We start from the raw sequence: 23,278 nt of genomic DNA, 5'->3' as shown, positions 1-23,278 counted from the left end.
TTCAAACTGAAGATATGTTTAGCATTTCACAGTGATTGAAGTACACTTTCAAATCCCTGGTTAACACATAAACCTTTGAAAGGCATTTTTAAAATTTTGTGAAGGTCAGTTTCAAATCATCACTACTCTTGTAATTTAAGAGGAATACCTTTCAATTCCACATTCCTTCAGTCCAAGCAATGAAATTAAGGTCTGTATTTCACCAAAATATTTTACTGTATTAATATTACTTTTCCTAGTAGGAAAGAGTTTTTTTTCTATTTTTTATTGTCATTTAGACATATTTAAAACACCAAAATATATTAACTGTAATTAAGTTCCCATGATTACAAAGTGAACAAATTAAAAAAGCAAGACAGGAATTTTATTTTGTCAACAAATATGTTGTTATACATGATAATATTCAGTGTTAGTAGTCCATTAACAGTGTAAAGTGTTGTTCAAGCAGCACGTTTGTTTTCTTTTGGGTGTTTAAACTGGACCTCAAACAGTCAAGCATGACTTCCACATCATCCTCATCACTCAACTTACACATGGTAGCAGAATTATCCCATGGTATATCTGGTGAAATGATTTGAGGACTAGAAGATGACCTTTTCCTACTGAAAGCTGACTGGTGAGACCAAGAATGACCTGTAAATCAGAGATTTATATAGCTGTGTAGAATCCACATATATAAAGCACATACAACTTAAAAAGTAAAATCACATTGATAGTTTTTAAAGTCACCTCACTGATGCCAATATTCACTCTTTGTAAATAAACTGTACTCTAATTCTTAAAAACAAAATTACCAATATCTCTAGCCATGAGCCCAATGATATTGTCACACTTGAATTCCAATATTTGATTTTAAAGATCACTGAAGGATTCATGGGAATTTTTATATTTTCTAAATATATTTACTCATGATATAAAACCTTAGTACAAGAAAACTGATAAAATTAAATGTGATTACATTTTTTGTTGGTATTTTTATTTTTCCTATTTCATAATGGATACATATTCAATATTGAGTATTTCTCTTCGAACACAAAAGAAAATGGATCATTGCATATGTATAGTAATTACTTATCAGTGAATGAATTCCTTCAAATATTCAAATAAAGCACACTTCAACTACAGTAACAAACATACTGTTGTTGTTAGAAGCATCTACTACTTCATCTTTGACCAGATCTTCCATCTTGGACATAAAACAGACAGATTCTTCCTTTTCTGCTTTCAGAGCATTCTTTAGCTCAAGTGACAGATGCTTAAGAGTGCCCTCTTGTGGCAAGATTATGTCTTGAGTCTCTTCCCATGAAAGAATTTTCTTTGGTGGCTCTGATAAGTAGTCCTCTATCTGTTTCCTTTTCTCACTGGATGGTGTACTCTGTCTGATATCTAATGACAAATCTGTACATACTGAAAAAAGCAATTATGAACCTCTTGAGGCTAATGAAATGATATAAATAACAATAAATGTACAATCTCAAAAGAAACAACCATTACAGTGTTTATCAAATACACAATGATATATGAACAATTTAAATTAATAGAATCACAATGCACTACATCAAAGACTATGTTACTGTAGGTTGAGCAATATGTATCTTCTCATAAGTCAAATAATGAATAAGAGAAAACAAGGGGTTTATTAAAACAAGAACATGGACAACTGTGTATTACTTAACAATCATGAAGGGACCATTTAAACAAGAACATGAACAAATATGTTTTAATCACTGACCATCCATATTCCACTGAAAGGATCTCTCAGCTCTACTCCACTCTGGTGGAATATGAAAACTTTCCAGTTCTTCATCCAAATAATATACGATTTGTTCAGCTTCACTATCCTGAATCACATTTAAAGACATAAGTCTGTTATTAATACAAATACTATGGAAGAAACACAATTATTGATTCTGATCAAAACAAGCTACCTACAAAGATTGTAACTAAAATGTTAAGCCAGTAGTTACTAGAGCTAATTAAAAATGCTCTTCTTATAATGATTTGAATGCAATAACTTATTATTTATTTCGCTTTATTGTTAGCTGTATGTTTGGCCATAATAATCTCAATGATATAGTTTCAATGGAATTCAATTCTACATTTTAAACATCATTGAAAACTTCAGAACAATTTTAGGTTTTCTAAGATTGTTACATCAAGATAAAAGATAAAAAAAAAAGTTATAGTCATATATAAATAGACTTTGGTACAAGAAAGTTTATGATTTTAAATAAACACTGAACAAACTAATAAAAAACATTTTCATGAAAAACAATGCTTACTGCATTTTACTTTCAGTTGAGAATTTAGTGCCATATTCAATGTGTGAGATACTGTTTATAAGAAAAGACCATTTCTAGTGACAGTTCTCTATCTATACATAAAACATCTTACTGATTTAGTAAATGGATGACAATTGAGGAGGAAGCACAAACACGCATGTATTATATCAACCCAAGGAATGACTTCATAACCCGCCAGCTCAGATCTCCTCTTACTTGAACGAAGAAAGTGACGCACCCTGTAAGGAGGGAAAGTGTTATACATCTTCAACGAGTTTTAACTCAATGATCATTAGACTGAGGCTAATTACACTTTATATGACTGATAGTACAGGTCCTGTACTATCTTCCTTCAGCACTTGTTATACTGAAGTTAACTGCACTTTATATAAACACTGCATCAAACCCTGTGATGTCTACTTTCAACACTTGTTTCACTGAAGTTAACTGCACTTTATATAAACAATGCTACAGGTCATATGCAAACTTTCCTCAGCTGTTGTTACACTGAGATTAATTGTGCTTTATATAAACGATGCTACAGGCCATGTGCTGTCTTTCTTCATTGATGATTTTGCACAGTATGATGGTCATAATTATGCACCACAGCCCAATGCCACAATCTTAATCCACACATCTTGACTCCCTTCAATATATGGTATCAATGTTGAAGATCACATTTAAGCAGCTCACAGGACAGGTGTGTACTGAAAGCTGCACTAGTAATCTTAACATGTACACAACTGTTTAGAACTGCTGTGATTTCAGTTCCTTTAACAATCTTTTTTACATGAAAAAGTTAACTGTCTCAATGCAGGTTCAGTCTATTTGACTGATCATGTGACCTCTTTGTACTCAGTCTTTTTGGATTTAATTCTTCTAGCTCTCAATTTAATGTGTATGTCTTCACAAAATTTAGTAATTAATATTACAAGTCTTTCACATACAAAAAATCATAATTTTTAGTGAAGTATTTTTCATAATATAAAGACCTGTGCATGAATATATTGAGTATTTGTTTTGTATAGTCCATGTGTAAATTTTTCATGTGAAAATTAAAAATACTTTTTCTCATTTCAAATTCTCTTTTTGTAATCCCTAAAGCCTACTAAATGCATTTCAAATATTGTTTTCAGTAAAACCTCAGTGTTTATGTGTTACTTTCACTGCTCTGTCTCAAAATGGAATCGGTCAATTTCACCAACCTCATAATCGCCAAAAAAATTAAAATAATCTAAATTACCCACTTTTACTTGCACTTTAAATTGTAACATGAAACTACATTCATTTATCCTAAGGAGCTTCTAGTTCATAATAGTATACATCTATTTATAATTAAATGTTATTGTTGTAGTGCCATTTGAACCATGTTTAACTACTGTTCATGCCATTATAAGTTTTAAGAGACTCAGGGCATGTACAGCTCATGTTATTCTATTGAATTACATTACTCACGTGCATGTCTCTTAAAACAAGGACTACTGCTTTACTTATAATCATTTCTGAGAGTTTATTGAATACTTCACAATTTTATTACATTCTAGTTGTAAACTTCTAACAGTAAGAGGTACACTAACCGTGAGATTAAGTCTGTTTTGTCTTGGTTCACACTAGAAGTAACCAATTTCAAATAATGCCAAACATCATCAACAGTTTTCCCACTTCTCACCATAGGGAGTTGAAGAGATAACACTGTGTTATTCAATCTTGCAAGAACAGATGGACTGTTCCAGTTTAATGGAATATCTGGAATAATGAAATCAGTGGATGAAATTAAATCTACAAACAAAGCATGGACAATGACAGAAAACCTACTCTACAGTAGAATTAGTTTAATGTCAGAACTTCCGAGCTGTAGATCACATATTTCATAAAACAAACCTGCCAGAGGGCATTAAAAAGAATAAAATTAATTTGCTGTTTTATTTTTAAAAATAAAATGAAAGATAATTTTCATACTATCTTTGTTGACTATATGAAAATAATAAAAATTAATCGTACAAATTGACAAACCATTTTTGTTAAACACCTTGAAATAGGATAAAAAACTTATGTAAGCATAAGTCAACAGTGAAACAGGTAAGTAAAAACAGCTAAGGTTACCCTATGATGTAAATATGTATAATTATAAAGTTAAAGCTTGAAGAAATATTAAGATCTACACAGAGCTGTATTTTAATTAAATAATAACTGGAAACTACATATAAAATATCAATTATGTAATTTTAGTCTGTCTTTTATTACAGTCATACAGTCAGAATGCCACAAAATTTTAATATTTTTTATTAGCCTAAACAAACCTCACACTTGTAACTGTAGAAACATCTAGTTAATCACTCAACAACAACAAAAAGACATGTAAAAGAAATACATTTTATCCAGTGGAAAATCTGTGTGGACAACCATTATATATGCCAGCAAGAAAAGGGTTAACATACACTGTTTAAAACAATCTAATTTGGATGTCTTTCAGTAAGGAACACAATAGTGAAAATTCAGTCATAAAAATAAAACAACAAACCCAGTATCACTAAGCTATAATAAAGGTTTAATTGAAACTAACCAAGCTAATACATATAAAGAGAAAACATAAAAACTCGCATTGTGTAACAAAACGTAAACACTGACAAAGCTGAGGGTTAAAGAGTTTTAGGAAATGTCAGTTATCATAACCTTTAGACAGACTACAAATGAGCAGAACCTTAGTAAGGTTTAGGTATAGACACTGGATTCAGGTAGTATTTATATACATTGTTTCATCAAAAGAAAGTGTACAGCTATTTTACTTTCAAGTAAATATAGGTTTTCTTCACATCTCTGATAAAACCTAAGAACAAAGGTTTGTGCACTTAAAAATATCAAGGTAATACTATACAAACTACACATAATAAAAAATTATTTTCCTTCAATGTTATCAGAATACCTATCTCATATTTCAAATAGAAATAATTAAAAATAGGTATGGAAAAATATGGATAAAGACATTAATACTACCTAACCTTTGCAAATATTTATTACTTACCATAACTATCAAAACATCTTATGTCAACGTTAAAAATTTAAATCTTACTACAACTTTCCAAAAGTGTGCTGAATTCTCCAGGGGGCCATGAAACTTGCTGAAGAGTGGAAGAACTAAGTGCAGATGCTAAATGTTTCATAGCACTATTATACAGTGTCAAGATAGGCTCTGGATCCTGAAAGAAATAATGTCTTGAAATATCTATAGAGAAACTGTATGTGACTGCTATGAATCATACTCCTCTAATATAAAGTCACGATCAAAATGTATTTATCAGTTTTAAAGGAAGACTACATGCACTAGCCGTCCCTAATTTAGCAGTATAAGACCAGAGGGAAAGCAGCTAGTAATCACCACCAACTCTTAGGCTACTCTTTTACCAATGAATAGTTTTACTGGATATCAGAATATAATGACTGCTGGCTGAAAGAGCGAGCATGTTTGGAGGTACGGGAATTCAACTCCATGACATTCAGATTGCAATTTGAACACCCTAACCACCTGGCCATGCTGTGTATTTTGCTTTAATATAACATCAAACCATGAATTTATTACTGTGATGGGAGTTTTAATTCCCTATACAAAATCTTCCAAGCATGACTTTCTAAGTATGAACTATTACACTTTTACATTTTAATACATACATTTTGATTTAGAGTTTATGAGATAAAATGTACTTTGAAGAACCTTCTAACATTATATGATAATTGGTTCACAGACGTCACATTATTATTGTACAAAATAAGCATTTGCTTAAATCCTATATTAAAAAATTAATTTAACCACTGGATGGGAATTCTATTTTTTCATTCATAACATTTCAAAAGCCTAAGGGTTAAGAGACAGCTATCTGTTTACTGTGTTTAAACCGACTTCAACTTCCGTAACAGTTGAATTTGGGTTAATAAAGTTAGGCTTAATTATAAGATGAAAGACCTTTGCTTTCTAAAGTTTGTTTTTAAAGCTGTTTTCATTTGGTTTTATTGGATAAAGTACAATAACATCAAATTGGTTTTAAAGATATAGTTGAACAGTTATATTAATTTTTTATCTCTCATGAGTTCCAGACAATTAAAACAAGAAAATATATCAATAAATCAAGATATTTAGACAGACTACCACATGTTAGAGGTACGTAAATATTTTAAAACATAATGATTCCCAGTTGAAATATAAGAGCAAGATTAATTCCACAAAAGTTAAAAATTAAGTTATGCAGCTATTTATCTAAACATTTAAATTATGATGTAGCAACTGGAAGGAGAGATGCCAAAACCTGAAAATGTGTACCACGACTGAAACACAAACATCATTTAGATCCCTGGTATGTTTTAATATCACTATAATGTTACTGTTAAGCCACTGTTATTTGATTTGTAAGTATAAAAGTTGAAAAAAAATTTCATCATAATCTATAAACTCTGATACTGCTATAAGTCTGTTCTAGAGTTTGTTTTCTGTACAAAATGAGCTACATACACACTGTCCACTACAAGAAATTGAACCTTGTATTTTAGCACTGCAAGCCAATAAACTTGCTGCCGTCCCATACAAAGACTTTTAACTTCATCACTGTTTGTCAGTAACATGGATTTGTGTGATAAACTCTCTAATAACTGCTGCTTTTTGAAAGATGAATCCAGGAAGAAATGAACCTGGATGTATTGATTATGTTTAAAGAACTGATGAAGTGATTATTTTAAAATAATATTTAAAAACTATTTTCATTTCTATAACATCTACAAAAACAGTGTGCGATTAAAGTTAACGTTTACTAGAATAAATTAGAAAATAATTATTTCAGGAAATATTGGATTTTTCAAGAATAATTAATTAATAACTTTTATATTATTTTTTTAAATATATCTTACTGTTACACTCTTGATATTATAATAACAATCAGCAATAATTAATTAATAACTTTTATATTATTTTTTAAAATATATCTTACTGTTACACTCTTGATATTATAATAACAATCAGCACACCCAAATTTTAGTGGTTGAAAAACCTACTTAAAGTGACACAGAGATGATTTTAGATACCAGTGACTCCCCACTTCATAATTAATTAACAGAGTTTTACTTTCCTTTGGTTATAAGTTTTCTCACACTAGCCTCTGTTTTACTGACTCACCAATAAACAACTCACCTGCCAGTAACACTGATGCTTTATTTTCTCAGCTACATCTTGATAGACATAATTAAATACATATGTAGTTGCTCCATCCTCAATGTAATCTTTCAAGAACTTTGATGTCAGATTAACAGGGGAAGCCGTGTTAGCAGCCAACCACTGAATGCACTCTGCTAGCTGTTGACAAAAGACAATTCTGTAAAACTACCATTGAGATGCATAGTATAGGAACAATGGAAAAAACCAATATCACATTTTTCTACTTAGAGTTGCCCGATGAAGGTTTTATCAACTATATTACATTTGAAAATTGTAAATAGTGTTATACCTTCTTATTCTGAACAAAGACCCTTCATAAAAGTATAAAAAACAATTTTCATATGTAAACACTTTCATATAAGTTTCAAAGTACCATAAACAAGTTAGTTTTAACAGAAACAATTCTAGGTATTATCCTTCACCTGTTGTGAAGCTTCAACATGATGGATGTGACATTTCAAGATGGCAATGGCATATTTGGGTAGAGAAGTGTCAGCCAACAATGACTGCTCATCAGGAATTTGAAATCCATTCTCAGAGTGAACCACCAGGAAGTGAACTGGAACAAGTGGATTTGGTGGGAAAGAGGGCAACAGCTGTCTAGCCCTTGACAAACCCTCTTCAACAGAACCCTACATGGTACAAGAATTATTTCATTATTTTAATTTTAATAATATTAATCAGAATATCATAATTGTAAAACCTACTAACACATGCTCATCAAAAAGGTAGTAAAGTGTGAAAGTCAGTTATGCGATCTTTATGAAGTCTAAACACTTGAACGTGTATTTCACATGACATACTTCTAAACTACAACCTTATTGTACTCCTACATCACTAGAAAGATTATCCGATACAAGCCAAGATTATACGACAAAGAAATTAAAACAAAGTTCTCTTCCGATCCAATACAGCTGATGTTAGAGTTAACATTAGTTTTAAAATGAATGTTAGAAACGTGACAGTATTTTCAACTGCTCGAAAACTTATCACTAGGAATAAAAAAGGGATATGTAAATAAGGGAATTACAAAGCTACACAAGAACCATTTGTGCTGGTTGTCCCTAATTGTAAAATGATAGACCAGAGAGAATGTAGACTGTTAACAGTATTCACCACCAATACTTAAGCTACTCTAATAAAATAAGATTTTACTCTCACTCTTATAAAGCTCCCATAGCAATGGGACTTCAACCATGATACAAAAACACTAGGCCATGCCTTGTCCTACGAATAATAAAAGGAAATATTAAATAATAATAAATTAAAAGAAAGTTAAAATATAATCTGTTACTTAGAATACAAACAACAGTTATGAAATATTTAAGTTATTTGCTATTTTGTCTATAACTTACAGATTTATGGTAACTTTTAGCCTGTCTAACAAGTTATTTCAGAAAATGTACACAACAGGTGTTTATTTTCTATGATGACAGGCAGTAACTTTGTGGAAACCATGTAATATTTGCTACTACCTTGTTTGCTGCTGACATCATGGGAACCACAACAAGGAGAGCCGACATCCCATTAAGATGGTGCTTTATATCTGATGTATTCTTCACATGGCCTGTAACAGACTTGACTGATACTGCAACCTTGTCTTGATTATCCATTACTTGATAGATGCTCTGATTTAACGTTGTCACCAACTACAAGAGTAATGTTAGTTTCATCATTAGCATTAGTTAAGCAACTACTAAATATAACCCACAGTTAATCAACCTAACTTGTTTATAGTTCTACTATGGTCTTATGGAGCCTATAGAAATGTAATCTGTTTAATGATTAAAGACAACATATAATTACATATAAAACTTTATACTAAAGTAACTGAATATTAAATTGTTTTAACATTCCACAAAACGAATGAACTTTTGACGTATGATAAATCTGGGCTACCGTTTGACATTAGAACTACAAATGTTGTTACATGCCCCATCGTTTTTAAAAATAAATTTCTAAACCAAGTTGGTTGTGGGTTTTTGAAGTTAGTTGGTTACACGGACTCCAACAACAAATGAGAAATGTAAAAAAATATGCAAAAAAAAAGTGTCAACATTGCAATAAGCCTTACTGACAATAGCTAGCAGATTCTCGGCATATCTTATATAGAAAATGAATGACATCATTTGCTTGAGTCAGTTTTTTTCACCTAGTGTTGCAACAGGTAAAAATACAGGGTGTTTGGAAAGTCACTGTGCATTTATATATTTATTTATTAACAGACATGTTTCAATATAGAATACAGGAGGTAAATATGACAATTATAAACAATGTTGAAAGTGACCCCCATTGGCATCAATACAAGGTTGTATCCTTCTTATTTTGTTTCTAAACACTGCTATCAGTTGTTGGCTTGAAATAGACTGAATAAAATATGATTACAAAACTGCACAGTGACTTTCTGAACACCCTGTATAACACCAAGCAGTACCACAAAACAGTAGATGTAACTTACTGGTAGTAGATAACATAAAAATAAGCCAATTTAACGTACGTAACAAGCAAAAATTAACATATTGTTAATACACTCTTGTTTGAAGCTGAGAAAGGGACATGTAAAGTTATTGATGGTCCAGTATTTCAAGAACTGGTTCTATAACCTGAACGTTTCAACAGTTTTAGTTGTTACAAGTGAAGCCATAACAACTAAAGTCTAAAAGAGGCCAATAACAATAAAATTATTTAATATTGCATCTCATGTACTCTTTTGATATTAAGATGTTAAGTTCATAGTTATAATAAATTTTAATATTAATTTAATCACTTTTTTAATTACAAGAAATGACATGTCAGAAATAAGGGCACACAAATACAGTGAACAAGAAATTAAAAGAACGTACCTCATTTTCTTTCGTGTAATCCAAAGTGCGTCCTTTCTGAAACTTGGTAGTCAACCATACAATAGCATTGTCAATATCCTCACTTTTACTGCTGCCCTTCTGAGGCAAGGAAATTATCAATTTCCATATAATTGGTTCCTGAAAATAACGTGGTTGGGACTGACGTGGCAAGTGAGACCACACTAAAGACCCTAAGTCCAGAGGTGTCCACTTTATTTTGTCTTTGATAAGGTTGGAACAGATTTCTTTATCTAAATACAATTAAGATACAATGTCTGAGAATTTGGTTTAAAAAAAAACCCTTAAAATTGACATTTCCAATTTACTGAATTACACATAAAGGATTTTAATGACCAAACAGAAATCCAGACACACCACTAGAAACTTCTTTGTCAGCAAGATTTATTACTGAGACATTTTTTTGAATATCTCATTGTTAATTTTATTTTGTTAACATTAATGGTTTTAGAATATTTTTTTACACAGCTAATTATGATCTAAGTGTGGTGGTATAAACATTAAATATTTTTTGTTGTACCTTGATGAAGTCTGTATTTCACTTCAAACAGGGCAATTTAACCAACTTTCATGATTAACACTACAATACTACAAGACTACAATATGAAAAGGTTTATGCAGAAGATTGTTTGTTTTGAATTAAGCACAAAACTACACAATGGGCTATCTGTGCTCTGCCCTCCACAGGTATCGAAACCTAGATTTTAGAGTTGTAAGTCTGCATACATATAGCTGAGCCACTGGGGAGCATTATGCAGAAGAATAAATTAATTTTATATATCTATTACTCAACCTTGGACTTATAGTTAACCTTCTGTTGATAGATTTGGTCAAATACACCAATCCATTATCAGTGAAGTTACACTAGTTTGGTCAAATTAGCTAACCCAGTAATTCATGATGACAAGAAACCCACTTGAAGTAGAAATGTATCTCAGAATGGCTGGTATGGGTAACTGTGAAGTTATACAGGTTTGGTCAATTTAACCAACTCAGCATCTGTGAAGTTACAGAGATTTGGTCAAGTTGTCCAACCAAGTATATACAAAGCTATACATTAATATTAATATTTACTATAATTTTAATCTACATTAGGTATCTTTAAGACATTTGGCAAGATTTTATTAAATATTATTCAACTGTTGTATAACAAAAACCAGATTTTTTCAAACAATATTTTGATCAATGATTATATGTTTGCTTTAGGGCAGAGACACACTGGACTATATACTACCTTTAAAGTGGGAAATCAAACACCAAGTTTTAGTAAGTAGACTTACTGCTGTCCCACCATAAGACCTTGACTGGAAACTTATGAAACCTTTTCCAAGTTAGTCTGATTAAGATGTGACTATGGAGTAGTCTGATTAAGATGTGATTATGTAGTAGTCTGATTACCATAACAGATTTAATTATTAAACTCTTAACATCTGTTTACTTTTATGGTTTTATTGCTGTACTTTAAGAGCAATAAGTCCACTACCTTTTTACTGTAAAATTAACGTAAACACCAGGATAACATTATATGTATGCTCTAGCTGATTAAATTTTAACATTTCATTTCACTTAAGCTGCAAATGTTTCAACTGTTTACATTTTAATAATTTTTATTAAGAAATATACATATAACAATAAATAAAATCTATACCTAAAAACAAAGATTTGTAGTAGCTGCTGTTTAATCAAACTTGTTTGTTCTCAAGTAAAACTAAAAAGACTTTGTTCCATAAGTCTTATTGAGTCTCACAACTTTGAATATCCAAAAAAAGAATTCAGGTGGTTTTAAAATATGTATTTTCTGACACAAAAAATACATTAGTCAGTAGAACGGTGTGTGTCACAAAACATTTAATTTTTCCAGCTTTCTAAATAATCTATAAATAGGTTAAACAAATTTTTTTAAAATGTTCAGAGCAGATATACAAAGGTGATACTAAAAGAAACAATGGTAGACCATTATTCTATGGTTGACAAAATCAACTAGCTGAAACAAGCCTTGTGAAGAGGACTGCCTGCTCCTACCATTTCTTAATAACATGTCCATCAACCATGTAAATTTGATTGTTAACAACCCTTGGTGGGTTTTACAAATTTATTGGTATGTCATCAAATCTAACAGATAGGAAGTTAGACTTCAGTTTATTGTTTGTAACTGTGTATAGTTCATGTTTCGGATTAACTGAAAACTGCAGAAGTTTATTACTGAAGTTAACAAATAATTATTGAGGATTAACACAAAAATGTTTTTAATTAATTAACAAGTTAACACTTTGGTACTCTAAAAATATGATTTGCAACTATACTTTCATGTCAAGTTTATTGACATACATCAATAATAAAGTTGTTTAATTACATTTTGAAAGCACAACTTTAAAAGGTTGTGACATTAAAAAGATCCAAGCCAGGTATGTGTGTGTGTTTGGGTTTTTTTAGTTTATGAATAAACTTGGAACCAGAAAATTTATTTATCTATAAATGTAGCAACAAAAGACTTACTCTTTTTTAAATTCTTCTCAGGAGAAAACCTGCCTGATGCCAGTAAATTTAAAGTCAGGTTTATGAATCTCCTGGTGATTTTAAGTAAATTGTTTACCAATAAATAGTTGAGATTTTATTTAAAAAAAAAAGGAAATAAATGCTGTAGCTAAACCAATGACAACTTAAAACTAAATATCAAATCTAAATGTGAGATGTCCATATCTTAACTCCAAATGTGGGGAAAGTTAATTTTTACTGTTCAAGTTCATTTTTAAGGCAGTAAATGATGGTTTTGGTTTTGTTTCACAGCTAATACCCTTCATTATATTAATGTAATCTATTTCACATCTGTCATAAGAAACAGTTAAGGACTGATTTACTTGATGTAATATTTTCAGTGCAGTTTTAAAACTTAGCCTAAGTAATATTAAGTAGAAGGAACACTGATAAGTTCATATTATAATTAATATTATTTCTATATTTAACTCCAGATCAAATGTTGTCTTTTATCATAGTTAATGCATCTGTAGACAAGAATGACCATTATCAAATCTACAAGTGTATAAGCACAGATATATAGAAACATCATTAATGTTTCTCTAGATTTAATCTACCTGGTTTAATGACATACCTAAGAGATGTGATGTTTTTCGTCTCCTTTCATACACTGTAACAAATGTTTCAGAACACATGTGCTGACCACTAGTCCCATCCCAAGATGATCCCAACATCCTCGGACATGCTGGGAAAGTCATCCGAGCATATTCCAGTCGACGTCGAGTTGCACACAACTTCCGCCACCTACAGAGGATAGAAAAATATCTATATTTACAAAATTCTAAATTGATGACCAGTTTAATTACATATCAGAAGAAGTGTTCCACAGGAAACTGGAGTTTTAACATACAGCTTAGTTTTGTACCTACTGTTAAAAATTATATTAGAATATTAAATACTCCTTACCAGTTATTTGGAACAAAGAAGCATTGGTATAACTTACAAACAGATCGTTCAAACTTTCAGTTCATAAAATTCTAAGACTTTTCTAGAACCAGTAAGCATAATGTAACTAAATTAAACACACTTCTTTGTTGGGAAGTGTGTTGTTAAGTTAATAAATAGAAACAAAGGTCACAGCAGGAAGTTTAAATTTATATTGTACAAACAGAAACTTGTAGTCAGCTTGGTTAACTGAAATATTTTTAACTTCATCAGTCATATCTAAGATCCAACAGAAAATGAATTACAAGTGAAACAAACACACTCGCAATAACACATGACACAATAGACAAGATGTTTCTACTATAAAACAATCAACTTTATAAACAATACTAAACATTTGATACATTTATGGCACAACAGTTTTTCTCACCACATTATCACTTTTAATACAAACATTGCATATTTAAAACAAACACACACATATATGATTTCTCTAAATGCATTCCCTTGTCTGTACGTGATCAACTGTTGGATAATACCCAAGTTTCAAGTACCTACTTTTATACAGTTAAATACTTAGGATTATTAGAGCTACATTGTGGTTTCAATCAAGGTGTCACAGTTTGAAAAGTTTCTAACCAGTTACTAACTGTGTTCTAACCAATATATATATAGTTTACAAACTTTCAGTGTCGCATTGCGGAGTTGACGCTGATTCCACAATTAATTGGATCAACATGTTTAGTTTAGATTATTTGCCCTTGTATTAAAATATAAACAGATTGTTAAACCAGTCCTTCATTACAGAACACATGTAATATTCACATAAGATTGCATATTAAGATTACTGCCTTGGTTCATACATTTAGAACCAGAAATTAAATCATTATCTGTGCTCTGGTTAAGTACTTTCTGGAGAGTTGTAAGGTTTTAAACTTTCATATTTACTATCTATAGTGTGTGTGTGTGTGTGTCTCAAACATGGCCAATAGGGAAAATTAGAATGTGATCTCAGTGACAGTATAAATAAAACAAAGTTTAACATAAAAGAAAAAACAATGGCTTTGACTAGCAACATGAAAATTTTCATCTAGTTAAGGTCTCGATTCCAACTGTATTTATCCAAGAAACTGCTATGTCTCTGGCTTCAATGTGGAGGAATATAACTGTGAAGAAATTAAGACTTGTTTTGCAAACATACGGTGATTTGTTTACCCTAATTACTTTAATTTATCCACAAATCATTTACCTTAAAACTTTCCCTCTGAGTTGAATCATCTCCACCTTCTTTTTTAGTTTAGCAAGATTTTGTTTCCAAGATGCTAGTTCTTCAGCATATATTGTTTCTGCACAAGACAATGACAGGGTTGGTAGAACATCTTCCAAAATAATCTCCATTGATAAGTTGCTAAGCTTTTCTTTCAGTATGACACTCTCTTCTTCTACTGTGTCCCTGCACAAAATATTTTGTCAGTTTTTTTACAGCATGCCAAAAGTTTATTTACAAAGATCTGCATGGTAAAAAGGTACAATTAAGACGAATACATTCGTAATGAAAAAACTATAATTCAGAAATTTAACCTTAAAACTTTTTTTTTACTGACATGAAGTCACAGCTGTTAAAAAAATGTTCACCTAAAAATAATTGTTTATTTTTAAATTTTCTGTGCATACTTAAAAAACCATGAATAAACTAGGTGAAAAACTTTCAATGGTGGATTTGTATATTATTTTCAGTGTTAGCAACATTCAGGACTAATCATAGAATTTTTTTCATAATTATCTACATTATTTTCAGTGTTAGTAATATTAAGGACCAATCACAGAACTTGTTTCACAATTATCTACATTATTTTCAGTGTTATTAATATTAAGGACCAATAACAGAATTTGTTTCATAATTATCTACATTAATTTCAATGTTAGTAACATTCAGCACAAATCACAGAACTTGCTTGATAATTATCACTGTGATTATAACATATAATATGTTAGATAAAAGATGGTATTATGAAACTTTACTTAACAAGACTGTGTGTATCTTCCTTATATACATTGTCAATCAGTTCATTACATATAACTTCAGTCACTCTCTCTTTCCTTTCTTCCAGTTCTTTTTGGGCTTCTGCTTCTGCCACTGCTTGCTCATGCTGTTTTAGTTCCATTTCTACCTTGATAACTTCTTTACATATTTCTCTGAAGTCGTAAAGAAGATAAACATACAAAATCAACTGAGGCAGTTTGTGTGATAACCCATATAACTACTTACCCAAAATTAGCCAATAAATAGTTCTCCTTTTTGACAAAATTGTCAGATAAGATTTTTTGTACCTTCATAACCAAGTTTCTTTTAATTGAAATAAAGAATCCAATAATGCTATTACTTACAAAATGAATCCACAATCATACAGTGAAAGAAATTACTTACTTCACCAAAGAAACATTTCATAAAATGAAGTTTGTCATGGTACTTTCCATCATAATAACTGTTAGAGGTTAGATATCAAAACCCTGACATCAAAAACACTAAATACTCAAAATCAAAGCTAATTCTTTTTTTAATGAGAAGCATACAAATTATAAAATAAAACATGTGAATACACTACTGAACAATTTTTAATAAATGTAAAAAGACAACTTAGATACTAAAAGGTATATTTGTCTTTACTGCCTGTCAACATAGAAATATAATTTTCTCAGTTGTAGCCTGTCATAGGGTAATAAATGTGATATTTTCTTTTCTAATCTTTCATTATTTTATCACTTTTTTGCTGCTGTCATCTAGTAGTTTAATCTAATCTTGGATTATCTTTGAATTTTATAACACGACTGGCTGAAAGGACAAAATTTATACCACTATTTAGCCAGTAAATAACAGTAGTGTCTTACCCATTAGTGAACTATGATTTAAACCTTAATCTACAACCTTCTTATTTTACACTGATAGTAGTGTCTTACCTATTAGTGAACTGTGGTTTAAACCTTAATCTACAACCTTCTTATTTTACACTGATAGTAGTGTCTTACCTATTAGTGAACAAGGATTTAAACCTTAATCTACAACCTTCTTATTTTACACTGACAGTAGTGCTTTACCCATTAGTGAACTGTGGTTTAAACCTTAATCTACAACCTTCTTATTTTACACTGATAGTAGTGTCTTACCTATTAGTGAACTGTGGTTTAAACCTTAATCTACAACCTTCTTATTTTACACTGATAGTAGTGTCTTACCCATCAGTGAACTGTGGTTTAAACCTTAATCTACAACCTTCTTATTTTACACTGATAGTAGTGTCCTACCCATCAGTGAACTGTGGTTTTCTACCCTTGTAATGTACATGTAACATTAAAAAGCCACACTCTTCAACCTTGTACATTTCCAAGTTTAAATATCCTATTATTGTAATCTGCACAATATATATATTTTACTTCATCTGTAAGTATGTATTAAAAGCATATTCTGATTTTTAAAGCATCTTACCTGTTCATCAATGAACAACTTTCTTCCAGTAGGGAATTACCAATAAGAAAAGTGTTTTGATCCATAACTGTCTCTTGTGCGATATCAGTAGTCAACTTCATTACTACTTCTATGCATAAATCTCGAGTAACATCTTTAACTGTCTAAAGCAGAAAAAAAACAGAACTTATAATCTTACCGATAATCTGTGTGAACTCTTACTATACAGAGAATCAAAAACAGGTAAATTATGTAACTGTAAAAACTACTCCATGATATATATATATAAATACATATATAATTGCAGTGTTATACAAAGGATATTTTATTGGATATATCAAGGCAGAAAGTAATCTTCTAGCTTTAAATGTATTACAGCTGAGTTTTAAAAACTGCTCTGCATTATATAATAATATACTTTGTTTAGTTGTAAATGAAAGCAATTACTCTATATCATTGTAGCAAATATTAATAAAGTTTTGGTATACATGGAAGGTACTTCACTGTACTAGCATTTGTACTACAGAAAATTAAACACAAGATCATAAACAACAAAAGTACTGCACCGTACTAGCAGTCATACCACAGAATATTAAAAATAACATAATAAATTTGTTTATATTCAGTATAGTAAAGGTGTGTGTCACCATATTCAGTAATTATGTTTTAGCCTGTTAAAATACTCCATGTAGAGAACTTACAGAAACAAATAGAATAAAGTCACTACTTTTCTAGGTAAAACAGTTATTAGTGAGCATATTAACAACATGGAATGTGTTTTTAGTTAGTTTCTTTTTAGGAGTAAATCACATAGCATAGACTCACAAGCAATTTCCTGTACAAATAATTAAAATTGGGATAGTGTCAAATTTTTCTTCAGGTGGGCTACAAAAATATTTTATGAATGATCCAGCTCCAAATCAATGTCCTTGGTCAATGAAATTATGTTTCAAAAGCAAGTATACAAACCTCACTGATAATTCTAGGATTAAAAATACCATAAGAAATTACAAATTGGTTAACATTTTTAAACGATTTGTCATCAAGAAGGGAAAAAAATCTTAGGTTTCATGCATTAGTCTTATATCTAGTTAATTCTCACTGTGTTTCAGTTTTAGCAACAAGTTGTTTTTTTTTTTTTAATTCCATGTCCCTTTAATTTTCATTTTTATTTCTTATTAATACTGGCAAAGTACAATCTGTAGGTTGATACACAGTTCACAATGAAGACTGAATCTATATGGTTACTGTTAGAAAAAAACTTTTTTCAAAGTCATAAACCATTTTGCATGTTTTGTCAATTAAAAATCTAAATTACAATTGCATAAATATTATATTTTGCTCATTAGACTCATTGTATTTAACCTTAATTATGTTATGTTATATTTAAATTACAAATTGAGTTTGTTTTATTGAAACATTATCTCACATAATCACAAACAGAAATAAAGATCAAACTCTCTGTCATCCATTACATACGGTACAAGTGAAACACAAAATTCCAGAAATATATAACAATATTTTCTTCATCTAAACAACCTTAACTAAATAACCATTGAAATTTTGACTGTATTCTTTCATTTACAGTAAAGTTATATATTTTAAATAGTAGTCCAGTTACCTCATTATTATAAATAAAAGGTGGTGCTTGGTGAAATGTCTCTTCTCTTGTGACTACAGGCTCAAACCTTGCATTAGAATGAGATGCAGTTGATTCAGGAACATGTTTTGTGATTTCAGTTGTTGTCTGACTGTTGTTAACTAGTGCTGAAACTTAAAGAAAGACAAAGAAAAAACTCAATACTTATACATTATGTATTATTAAAAATAATTTAACTACTAAAAGAAAGTAAAACATTTTTATGGATGTCATACATTATTAGAAATATGCAAGTTCACTTATATAAACATTTACAGAATGTTACTAAACTACAGAATAATTATGGAGTAAATCTAGCTAGACTACTGATGTCAGAAAGTATGCTTGGTTGCTTACAATGCATTATTTATTTTTTACCATGAAAAAGACATCAACATATATAACTGAACCAACTGTAGCAAATTCAGAAATATATTTTGTAAAACCAGTTCAATTTCAAACTTTAAACCCTAATTGTAATATCATTAGAGTAGATAGTATTCTTAATACAGAATTTATGTTGTCTTCGGGAATGGCCATCAATACTTATTTAAAAAAAAAAAGTAGAGGAGTGTGTTTTCTTTTTGCAAAGCCACATCGGGCTATCTGCTGAGCCCACCGAGGGGAATTGAACCCCTAATTTTAAGGTTGTAAATCCATAGACTTACTGCTGTACTACTGGAAAACAAAAAAATCTAATATACCCAGGACTGTAGTCTTAGATAAATAACAAAACATCTAATACACCCAGAACTGTAGTCGTAGATGTATGACAAAACATCTAATATACCCAGGACTGCATCTTAGATGCATAATAAAACATCTAATATACACAGGATTACAGTCATAGATGCATAACAAATCGTCAAATGTATCCAGGACTATAATCTTAGGTACATAACAAAACATCTAATATATCCAGGACTAGTCTTAGATACATAACAAAACATCTAAAATATCCAGGACTGTAGTCTTAGGTACATAACAAAACACATACTACACTTTGAACCAAAGTCCCAGCTACATAACAAAAACATCTAATATACCCAATCTTAAATGTACCTTGTACTGCAATCCTAAATATATAAAGAAATATAATTCACGAGGATCAATGGTTTAAGCTACATAAGAAAAGTATTTTAGATACCTACGACTACAGTCCTAGTTACCTAACAAAAGTTATATGGGTGGTACCTGTAAGTATGTGGATAATATTCTAATATACAACATGAAGACTGCATCCCTACTCCAAGAAAAAAAAAAAAATCACATATTAAATTTGTAATACAAATTTGTTTTGGATAACCTTTCACCACCCACTGTTATAACTGTTTCTTTAAAAGTTAACCTTTACCTTTACAACTCTGGTCAGATGCATCAAAAGCTTCCAGTTTTAAACGTCCCTCTGAATCGAAACTGTCATGTGGTTCATAAGATAGGTACGGGTTGGGAGGTAGAGGGTTTCCATTGACCACCTATAGACATTAAACATTATGAATGAAACAAACTACAACAAATTAATGCTTTTGTACATACAATCAACATCTACTGCAAGGGTAAATTAACTATGTTGGTGCTCACAAAATAATATTCACTTTCCATACACCATTAAGTTCAAACTCTTATATAATGAAAAATTATAAAAATGATTTTTAAAAAACATGTTACAATAATATTTTTGGAGAATACTGAATATTTTAGACTGACTGAGAACAAAACCTTTAACAAAATAAAGTTAAATTTTTCTCTTACTTATGGTTGTTTCATTGTGGCAAGTTTAAGCTAAAGGGAACAAAGTCATATGAAACAAGTAAATTTTCTCATGATGAAATTCCTTTAATGTCTTGTACATTTCTCCCAGAATTTTTTTTTCATGTAGTTTGCTAACTTCACAAAATTGGAATTCACCTATTTTTAACATGAGTTTCAAGCAATACCACTCTCTTGCACTGAACAACTTGGAAATACTGCAAATACTGCTTTCAGCCAAATTTTAATCAGCCATTTTTATTTTCATTATAAACATTCACCTTTCTGATAACGTGGATGTTTACATGAAATAATAAAATATGACACACCTAATGGAATAGTCAACTTTTGTTTCAAAATTAAATTTAGTTCTTATTTAAAACATTTCTCTTACTTGACAAAAGTTGGAAACAATTGATTAGTCACTACAGTTTTCTTTATTTTCAGAATATGAATTTAAAGTTTTTTTTCAAACTCATGCAATATAAATAAGCCTTCCCAATGAAATACAACTGATATATGCTCTGAAACACAAACTATCTAAATACAAAAATACCACATTGTCAACTGTTTAGTACAAGCCTTTTCATGTTTTCATAAAAATTAGCTGAATTAATAGTTTTAAATCTTAGTTTAGAAGGCCTGTAACAGACTTTTCAGGCCATTTAACAATATGAACAAAAAATGAACTTCACCAGTACTACTTCATTTTACAAATGGCCAGTTAAGTTTATTACCTAACACAACAATAAATTTTGATATTTTAAATGATTCTGAATCTTCTGAAGCTTTTAATCCACTTCACACTATTAAAGAAACATGTACATCCACTTGACGCTAACAAAGAAACGTGTACATTCACTTGACGCTAACAAAGAAACATGTACATCCACTTGACGCTAACAAAGAAACGTGTACATTCACTTGACGCTAACAAAGAAACGTGTACATTCACTTGACGCTAACAAAGAAACGTGTACATTCACTTGACGCTAACAAAGAAACGTGTACATTCACTTGACGCTAACAAAGAAACATGTACATCCACTTGACGCTAACAAAGAAACGTGTACATCCACTTGACTCTAACAAAGAAACGTGTACATCCACTTGACGCTAACAAAGAAACGTGTACATCCACTTGACTCTAACAAAGAAACGTGTACATCCACTTGACGCTAACAAAGAAACGTGTACATCCACTTGACGCTAACAAAGAAACGTGTACATCCACTTGACTCTAACAAAGAAACGTGTACATCCACTTGACGCTAACAAAGAAACGTGTACATCCACTTGACACTAACAAAGAAACGTGTACATCCACTTGACACTAACAAAGAAACGTGTACATCCACTTGACACTAACAAAGAAACATGTACATCTCCTTGGCACTAACACACTAAACAAGAAAACATATTTTCAGAATTTCTTTCCTAAACATAAACATATTAACTACAGTAGTTTTTATTTCAATACTCATCTTTTAAAAATTCTTCTATAATGTTTATCCAAGTAAGGAAGACAACGTAATAATTTGAAGTGATTTATCTTCCAACAGAACAATAATTCCAAAAATACAACTGAACATTGTTAAAATACGTTGTGTACGAAAGAAACTGATAAACACACAACCCAAACTGTTATGTTGAATGAAGGTTGTTTAAATAAATAAAATACATTTTACCAACTTCAAACTCTATCACGTTGGTTAGTTTAATGCAGAAAGTTATTCTAAACAATTCCCACTGATCTAATTCTAACAAAGTGGTCTTTCCCTGTGCCTATTTTTAAATGATTAAAAAATGCCTGTTTGTTGAATGTTGTGCAAAGTTATTTGAGAGCTGAGCTATCTGTTATAGCCATCCTATTTTGAAGTAATAGCTATCCAACATCATCCACCACTAACTCTTATAACACACCCACATTTTCAAAGGGTAAAGAATGATTTTGTTTGGGGTAGTAATGGGATGTAAACCATGGAACTTCAGATAATAGTCTGATATACTATTGCTGGGTCACACTTGCCCAATTATAATATCTCAAGAACTGGGAACTAGGTATATCTAAGCTTCACAAAATAAGTTAAAAAATGCTAATTGTTACAACTGACCATGCTCAGTATAAAGCACTAAAAATGATTAGTTGAAATAAAAGTCATAAAACTAATTTTAATTAGTTCTTTAGAGAGTTTAAAACTTTGTTATAAAACAATGAAATTATTTGAATGAAATCAATACAAAGTATGACACAAGTATAAAATACAAATACAGTAATTTACTATCTTAAATTCAGTAAATCCCACAAAGCCTGTAAAGAAACATCCAATTCTGAACCAACCTCTCCAACAGACGTAGTTCGTTTACTTTCCACCAAATGGATAGCTCGAGTAATAGAAGGTGTTGTCACTGGAATAACAAAAGAGCTTCTGTCAAGGGTGACAAATTCATTACTTGTTGTCAGACCTAAAGAGCTGCAGAAGATTCTAACCTCTCCTTCGCTTTCAAAAGCCAAGAGACGTTTCAATTCTTTAATAGGGAACTGTAAAGATTTAAAAGCTCAACATGTAGCAGATAAATGTGTTTCTTTTATTATTAAGTACAAAGCTATAGAAAGAGTGGTTTTTGCCATGCTCATCACAGGGATCAAATTCTAAATTTTACCAT

General features: G+C 30.6%; 1 protein-coding gene across 6 annotated transcripts in view; it reads right to left on the bottom strand.

The window, feature by feature from the left end:
• Positions 1 to 342: 342 nt before the first annotated feature.
• The window catches only part of LOC143253472 (germinal-center associated nuclear protein-like), a 45,137-nt gene continuing 22,201 nt past the window's right edge, over positions 343 to 23,278 (bottom strand). For 4 of the 6 annotated variants that reach the window (XM_076507448.1, XM_076507446.1, XM_076507445.1 and 1 more), the window contains exons 11-27: positions 22,953 to 23,153; positions 20,217 to 20,337; positions 18,845 to 18,996; positions 17,245 to 17,387; positions 15,783 to 15,956; positions 15,010 to 15,213; positions 13,450 to 13,619; positions 10,323 to 10,573; positions 8,955 to 9,128; positions 7,902 to 8,111; positions 7,456 to 7,617; positions 5,353 to 5,479; positions 3,860 to 4,028; positions 2,395 to 2,521; positions 1,733 to 1,841; positions 1,138 to 1,407; positions 343 to 633 (exon numbers count right to left, since the gene is read on the bottom strand). In XM_076507448.1, the coding sequence (XP_076363563.1) occupies positions 410 to 633; positions 1,138 to 1,407; positions 1,733 to 1,841; positions 2,395 to 2,521; positions 3,860 to 4,028; positions 5,353 to 5,479; positions 7,456 to 7,617; positions 7,902 to 8,111; positions 8,955 to 9,128; positions 10,323 to 10,573; positions 13,450 to 13,619; positions 15,010 to 15,213; positions 15,783 to 15,956; positions 17,245 to 17,387; positions 18,845 to 18,996; positions 20,217 to 20,337; positions 22,953 to 23,153 (2,988 nt within the window). In that variant the 3' untranslated portion in view covers positions 343 to 409. Of the gene's footprint in view, positions 634 to 1,137; positions 1,408 to 1,732; positions 1,842 to 2,394; positions 2,522 to 3,859; positions 4,030 to 5,352; positions 5,480 to 7,455; positions 7,618 to 7,901; positions 8,112 to 8,954; positions 9,129 to 10,322; positions 10,574 to 13,449; positions 13,620 to 15,009; positions 15,214 to 15,782; positions 15,957 to 17,244; positions 17,388 to 18,844; positions 18,997 to 20,216; positions 20,338 to 22,952; positions 23,154 to 23,278 lie in introns of all 6 variants that reach the window. The other 2 variants (XR_013029648.1, XM_076507449.1) reach the window with 2 other exon arrangements.

Source organism: Tachypleus tridentatus, chromosome 6, assembly GCF_004210375.1.
Source record: "Tachypleus tridentatus isolate NWPU-2018 chromosome 6, ASM421037v1, whole genome shotgun sequence".
Classification (NCBI taxonomy): domain Eukaryota; kingdom Metazoa; phylum Arthropoda; class Merostomata; order Xiphosura; family Limulidae; genus Tachypleus; species Tachypleus tridentatus.
This window is presented reverse-complemented; position numbering and strand designations above follow the sequence as displayed.